This window comes from Talpa occidentalis, unplaced genomic scaffold, assembly GCF_014898055.3.
Source record: "Talpa occidentalis isolate TD23 unplaced genomic scaffold, MPIMG_talOcc4v2.1 talOcc4.12, whole genome shotgun sequence".
Classification (NCBI taxonomy): domain Eukaryota; kingdom Metazoa; phylum Chordata; class Mammalia; order Eulipotyphla; family Talpidae; genus Talpa; species Talpa occidentalis.
Window position 1 is genome coordinate 77311515 of NW_023601212.1, and position 7722 is coordinate 77319236.

General features: G+C 41.8%; 1 protein-coding gene across 1 annotated transcript; it reads left to right on the forward strand.

Annotated features, from left to right (window-relative positions):
- Positions 1–2246: 2246 nt before the first annotated feature.
- Positions 2247–2833, forward strand: LOC119240136 (60S ribosomal protein L17-like). Its single transcript, XM_037504496.2, has one exon. The coding sequence runs from the start codon at positions 2262–2264 to the stop codon at positions 2814–2816; it is 555 nt and encodes a 184-aa protein (XP_037360393.1). The 5' UTR covers positions 2247–2261; the 3' UTR covers positions 2817–2833.
- The last annotated feature ends 4889 nt before the right edge of the window (positions 2834–7722 follow it).

Sequence of the window (7722 nt, forward strand, 5' to 3'; positions counted from 1 at the left end):
CCAGTAACTCCCAGGGACACACACATTCTAAAGCTGCAGCAGCTGGCTGTCCCTTCCTTAAATCCCTCTTCCAGATGCCTCTGGCTTCCCCACAGTGTGCTGGCTCCCTCTCAGCGGGCAAATGATAATTCTGGCTTTGTTCCCTGCAGAGACACCACTGGTGGTCTTTGGCTGTTGGCCAACCACAGTAGGTAGGGTTATTTTTGCACAGATTAAATGAATTAACTCAGAGAGAAGAAAGATTGTCACCATGGAATGGTAATAAGATTGAGTCGTTTGACATAGTTGTTGACTTAAAGTTTCTTTAGTGGAAAAGTCTAGGGATACACAGAGATGGGGGCACATGTGTTGCCACAAGGAGGTACAGAGTCCCACACCCCAGCATTCCCACCTGAATCTAGACCTATGGGCCATGCACTCGGTGTGAAGATTCCCGGGTAGGAGGAACTTCCTAGACTTTGGCATGAGAGTTTATTCCCTCCTGGAGTTTCTGATCACCTAACAACACCAGTAACTGATGCACAACCACCTCTCCCTGTAATTATCATCAGGAAGCATGTACCTGTTCCCCCAGTATAGCCTCCCAGCATATCCTAGATTCAGACCTCTCTGGGATCCCTTCCTGTAATAAACCAAAATCTCAGTGCAATGCCTGATGGATGCAGAAATTCAATAAACATTAGTTACCCCTTCTGTAGATACCACCCTGTCCTAAAACCCTACCACCATCCTCAAGGGGAATTTCATGACATCAAAAACACAACTCCCTCCCACCAAATAAAAGCACACAGCACATGGTGCTCCCTTCCACACACCGAGTAGAAGGCTCCCCTGCCCCTCTCACTCTCTGGGTAGCCAACATCCTCCATGACTGTTAACCCCTGACTCAAGTCCCTTGTCCTCTCCGTCTGAATCCACTTTGCACCCAGCAGGCCCTTGCATCTCATAGGAGCTAGTGACTTGGTGACAGAGACACCATTCATTTTAGAACCAACATGCAATGTCCTCAGATGAGGCATTCACCTGGCTGAAAGCAGGTTGCCTACTGCTATTCCAGACAGTAGCCAGTAAAACCAGTAAGAGCAGATTTTGTAAAATCAAAAACTGGATTGGTTGTCCTCTTTTTCCTCTCACCAAGGTTCTCAAACACCCACCCTTCCAAGAACTTTTTAAGTCTTTTTATTTTTTTTGAGTAGACATAAACCCATTGGTTCCTCGAGCCTCAAAAATAAATTAACAGAATGCTTAGACCCACTGACCCTAATAACTTTTCTTTTCCCAAGGAATGATATTCATAGTGGAGATAATTGCTGATAACCCTAAGCGATTCACTTTTGTACAGTGTTTGGAAAGCAGTAGTATGTGATATTTCAATTTCTCCAAGTCTAGTATTAAGATCACAAAAAAGTTTAATTTTTTAACTGTTCTTGCAGGTCAAGCCATGGAGCAAATGCCTTGTTCTGCTACTCTGAAGCAAATTTAAGTTGTGGCATTAATTATTGTAGCAGGATGCAGCTATTAATTTCCTGAAACATTTTACGGTTGCAGCTTCACAATGATGGAAGATGCCTTGTAGAAGCATGGGCGCCACGTTAGGTCTCAGGAGATGGCCGTTACCCGCAGAGAAAGTGTGGACAAGTGACTTATTTCTCTGCACCTCTAAAATAGAGAGGCTAATAATAGATAGCTCACACAGTTCTTAGAGGAATTAAATACCCTGAGAGTACTTAGTAAACTGTAGAGTGCTTCATAAATGTGAGTTACTATTCACTCTGTTCATAAAGATGTCATCTGCTGGAGCAGGAAGGTGCTCAGAGACCATCGCCCCCATAACTTGTGGTTACACTAGAGGAAATTGAGCCCACAGTGGCCATTACTTGGTAGAGATAGAAGAGTCAAAAGGCCCATTCGCTTTCTATACTACACATAAGTGCAAAGCTAACTTCCCAGAAGCCAAATGTTGATAGTTGACTAATATGTCTAATCCAGGCACACTGTTTTGGGTAGAATTATAAACACTTCCCCCCAAAAAAGAAATGTTGGAGCCCTAATCCCCTGTATCTTAAGTGACCTCATGTGGACACAGGTACACATTTCAATTTTAAGCTTAGTTTTCACATGCACATTTATTCTCTGCCTATATAGATGAAATAATGGATGTGATTTAACAAAGCTTATAATACCAATAAAACATACAATAATTCTTAAAGAATAAACAAAAATCTGGCTCTTCCCATATGCGGCCTTAGTGATCTCTGAAAATGGTTCGCTACTCACTTAACCCAGAAAACCCTACAAAGTCATGCAAATCAAGAGGTTCAAATCTCCGTGTTCATTTTAAGAACACTCGTGAAACTGCCCAGGCCATCAAGGGTATGCATATCCAAAAAGCCACCAAGTATCTGAAGGATGTCACTCTACAGAAGCAGTGTGTGCCATTCCATCGTTACAACAGTGGCGTTGGCAGGTGCGCCCAGGCCGAACAGTGGGGTTGGACACAAGGTCAGTGGCCCAAAAAGAGTGCTGAATTTTTACTGTTCATGCTTAAAGATGCAGAGAGTAATGCCAAACTTAAGGGTTTAGATGTAGATTCTCTGGTCATTGAGCACATCCAGGTGAACAAAGCCCCTAAGAAGCGTTGCAGAACTTACAGAGCTCATGGTCGGATTAACCCATACATGAGCTCCCTCTGCCACATTGAGATGATCATTACTGAAAAAGAGCAGATTGTTCCTAAACCAGAAGGAGAGGTGGCACAGAAAAAAAAGATATTGCAGAAGAAACTGAAGAAACAAAAACTTATGGCAAGGGAATAAGTTCAACATAAAATAAAAGGAAGCAAAAGTAAAAGCAAAAAAAAAAAAAAAGAAAAATCTAACTTGCAAGAGAAATGGGAGAAAATTTAAACAATCATAATGACAGGTCGGTAATTTGAAATTATAGAAACTTTCACAATAAACAGATTTAAGTTTCCTGGAAATATAGACCAAAAGGAAAGCATTATGTATTTTAACGATAATACAAACCCAGCCCCAATGTACTTACACTATTTTGCCCTTTTTGGATTATATTACAAGAACCTTTGTGCTATGTACTACTATTACCCCCATTTGCAGAAAAGAAAACTGAGAATGAGATTTTATAATTTTATAAGATCATAGAATTTTTAAGTCATGGCTCTCAGATTTACTCAGCTGTCTGTTATTAATGAGCTGGTGTTATTAATGAGCTGGCCTCTTGATCATTCTGTCATGCTGCTGAGACAGAAGGTTCAATAACAAAGATAAGCAAGGCCATATAAAGAAGCATTTCCATGATATACAACTACATAAAGATTTGGGGGTTTGGTAGGGGTGAGAAATTTAAGAAATGGCAGAATTCTGTTTTCATGATGGTTAGCTTCCTGACTTTTACGTAACAAATGAGCACCAGCTTAATGGCCTAAGGCAATACAAATTTATTAGTTACTTATTATTAACCGTCTTAGTGGCTGCAACCAAGGTTTTGGGGACTCAAGTCCTATTTGGAAGCTCAGGGGCAGTATCCATTTCCTAGCTATTATGCCTTCGAGAGGTTGTCATCTTCCTGGTTTGTGGCCAGTTCAAAGAAAAGACCCTTAAGTCAAGTCCTTCTCATATTTCTACCTCTGGGGTTATCTCATTCTGCTTCCCTTTTCCACATTCAAATGCCCTTGTGATTACACTTGGGTCTATTCAAATACCCCAAGATAATCACCAGATGGCAATGTAGACTGATTGACAACCTTAATGCCATCTGCAACCTTATGCCATGCCAACTAAAAGTTCACAGGTTCTGAGGACTAGGATGTGGACATCTTTAGGGGCCATTATTCTGCACACCATACCTGCTGTGTCCTAGAATTCCAGGAAAGGAATTTTACTCCTTCTTGGGCATGCCCCAGGGAAAGCACGCCTTTGTGTTTTTCCTAGAGCACATGCTTTGCCTTGATTGTTAGCTGGCTAATATGCCAAGGTCTAAAAAGAGTCAGCATAGCAGTGGGATTTGGGGGAGAAAATCCTAAGAAGGACACTCTAAATCAATTTTACATGTGATAAAGCAAGGATACAATAACTGGTTAATGACATAACTTAGCCCTGCCAGTTTTGCTGCAGTTTCCATGCACGATGTCATCCTACCCTTCAGGTACTGACCCTAAAGAGATATAGTTTGTGGGGATCTAAATTTTTATTTGCTTGCCAAAGTCAATGTCTTCCAGCCAAGAAGAATGAATAAAATGACCTCCCAAAGAGGTCATTTTGCTTATCAGCATATATCTTTATTTGCTGATCAGCATATATCTTTATTATCAGCATATATCTTTGCTTATCAGCATATATCTTAATTTCTAACCCAAAACAAGGCTGCATACTCATTGAATCCTTTTTAACATGTTGTTTATTCATTTTAACAGTCTCAGTGGCTTCCAAGAGAAAAACCCATAATAATGGTTACTAATACACTAGAAAATGTGTCCAAGATACCATTATTGGAGTTAGAAGTTTGAGAGGCTCCCTGGTGGCCTAGGGGTTAAGTCTCAGAGTTATCACCACTATCAACTAAGTTCAAGCCCCAGCCAGGGACCTACGTACATGGTGCAGCAGACCTCTCCTGTCTCGCCTGCTGCTCCCCTCAGCAGTGTATTTCAGTAGGTCCACCTGTTCTGTTCTCCACTCTGCCTCTGGTGAATCCTCTCACCCCCCGCACCTCTGGCCTACATCCCAGTTCTTCTACACATAAATAAATCAACCTTCAAAAAAGCAAAAGTTCGATTTTCACCTTCTGCTCCTCTGGGCTTGCTGTTAACTGGCTGGTCGACAGACCTGACAAGCAGAAATGCCCAGCTCAGGTGAGGCAACTTGGAAAAGAGAAGAAATGGTCTTTAAATGAAGTACTTACTCTCACATGATTAAGATTAAAGGCAAGTTTGTGTGCAGGGAGATCATGTAATGAAGTGAAGAGAAAAGCAGATCAGATGAATGGAAATGAATTATTGCTATCCCTAATTATCTTGAATTCAGCCCTAATTAAAATTGAACTTAAAATCTGAAGCCATGAGACTGTGTTTGGCAAACACTTTAAGTGAAATTTAAGAAACTTTGAATGTGAGTGCTTATGAGAAATAAAAGAATAAATTAATAACCATGTAAATGCATGGTTATTAATTTGGCATATATTTACACAAGTCACCATAAAATTTAATTTAACTATCCACTTATTCTCTATCTTGTCATCATAGGAGTATTTAAAGTGTGGAGGGGCCCAATGGACTCTGGTGGAGGACTTGGGTGCCTGGGTGGGGGTGAGGTGTGGTAACACCCATCTAAGGCTATGACCCTGTGCCCCTAAATTATACATAGTGTTAAAAGCCAATATGAACTCAAAAAAACTTTCTAAAAAAATCTGGTGGTTAAGAAGAGTAAGTTTTTCTGTAGTGTTAAAACATTTGTTTTCATATTTCTAAACATTTTTCACTTATGACCTTTATCAGACTATAAATATTTGTTATAAGAGGTTGCGTGTATAGAGATAATTATTCTCTCAAAGTTGTAAACTGTATTTACCATGGGGGTTATTCTACTCAACAACCTTGTGATAATTAATTTGCCAACCGTGACCTCATTGAATTAGCTCTAATAACTCAACTGGTGAAAAGGGTGCAGATTCTCTAAAAATTAGAGAATGGCTAAAGGCCATCCTCCTCATAAATAGTTATTTAACATTTAAGATTCTGTGGCCAAGCTTCTCCAACTTTCTTACTTATTAGAATCATCAGAGGAGATTAACAAAACAATGGTCAGGTCACATGACAAGTAAATTAATCAAAATCTCTGAGCAGCCCAGAAATGGAGGGTGTTAGAGCTCCCCAGGTGATTCCAATGAGCAGCCGGTTTGAGTGACCTGTGGGGGCAGGTAACACCAGCATCACTCTGGGGAATGTTAGACACGCAGAATCCCAGGCCACACCTCAATTCGACTGAATCAAAATCTACATTTGACCACATCCCTAGATGGCTCTTAAGCATATTAAAGTCTGAGAAACACTGAGCTCTGCCCCATGCCACAAACTGAGGACACCTAGGACCCAGCATGAGAGCTTGTGCATCAATTAAGTAATTTACTCCAATTTATGTATCTTCCTTGAGTCTCACTTCCTGAAGTGTTATGTGAGTGTGTCTTTTGTGCCCTGCACAAAAGGACCTTATTAAGTTACTTGACTGCTCTGTATTCTTTCCAGGTGTGGACTGTTTGAAATGTGAAAACTACATTTTCAAATTCAGAGCATTAGAATATTCCAGCTGACAGTTTGCAAAGAGAACACTCCAGGTCACTACCTAGGAGACATTCACTTTCAATATAGCTGGTCATACTTTCATTTTCAAGGGACCACGGGTGATTTTTGGGGAACAAGTCCATAGAATTTTCAACTTTGTGTTCTTTACCTGAGGACATACTTTCAAATAAAAATGACAACATTCAAATATTATGACTTGATTAAGGAAGGACATCATTGCCTCCCTAGAGCTTGTTTCTGCAATCTCTCTCATTCCTTGTCATTTCAGCCCTGGCACTTCACAAGATGCCTTCTGGAAGCAGCAGCAGTGGATTGTCTCTGAGGACACAGTCTGCCTAAGTGGGTGGAAGAGAAGACACTCTCCAGGAGCCATCCTCTGCCCCAGGTACCACTGGCAGTAAAAATTGTTTGAAAATGAGACTCAAGGGAGCCTCGGTGTCTGGGATTTGCCATTTTCCAGCTACATGACTTTGAGGAGTTAACTAATAAAGACTGCCTGTCTCCCCCTCTATAACCAAACTAGACTAGATGGATTCCATTTCTGACTTCTTGAGGCAGAATCCACTCTCTATACAAGCCCTGCTGTAGTACATGTGTATCACATTCCTTACAATGATTTAAGGAACTGTTGGGGCCACCAACCCAGGGTGGGCTGGCTTATTGTGGATTCAGGCATATAAAGAAATCTTATGGCCCTCAGTAGATTGACAGGCCCTTAATGCTGAAGCAGGGAACTGGACACATAAGCAGACCTGCGGGCAGGAAGGCAGGCATGCAGGAGGCAGATGTGCAGTGGGGTGGGGGGCTGCGAGGCAGGCAGCAACTGAGACTCCCAGCCCCCGAGAGCTCCACTCCATTTTTGGCTTCTCTCTGGCTTCACTATCGTAATCTCTTTGCAATCTCTTGTCCCAGGAATCCATACTTATAGGGTCCCGTGCCCTATGCCCTCTGGCTATTGGCTTGGGTGTCCATCCTCTCAGGTGCATGTGCTCCGTGCTCACAACTCCCAGTCTCTGATACCTGTGTGTGCCCCATGCTTGTCCTCCCAAGCACTTTTTGCACCAACACGATATCACATGTGGGCAATGAAACCTAGGAGGAATGCTTGGCCACAGGTGGCAGCATAGAGTGTAGCAGTGGGAAGGCAAAAAAGAGCATGAGTCACTCCATTTTCCCTATGGGACTAGCTGATTCCTAGGTAGAATTGGAACTGTAAATTCCTTAGGTTTTGCCTGTGTTTTGCAGAACCTCCTATTTCCCTCCAAGGAAGACTAGCTCGTCTTGGTTATAAGTAATAAGCTAATGTAAGCAGAAAATGAATTAACTGCAAGACTATTTAGTGCTTCCACTACAAATACCCCACAGAGCCACAGGTATGAGGGAAGGAGGCTGAGAGTGGCAGGAGTAGG

Excerpts from the sequence above, each read along its gene's own strand:
- LOC119240136 (XM_037504496.2), top strand. The coding sequence starts at position 2,262 with ATGGTTCGCTACTCACTTAACCCAGAAAACCCTACAAAGTCATGCAAA.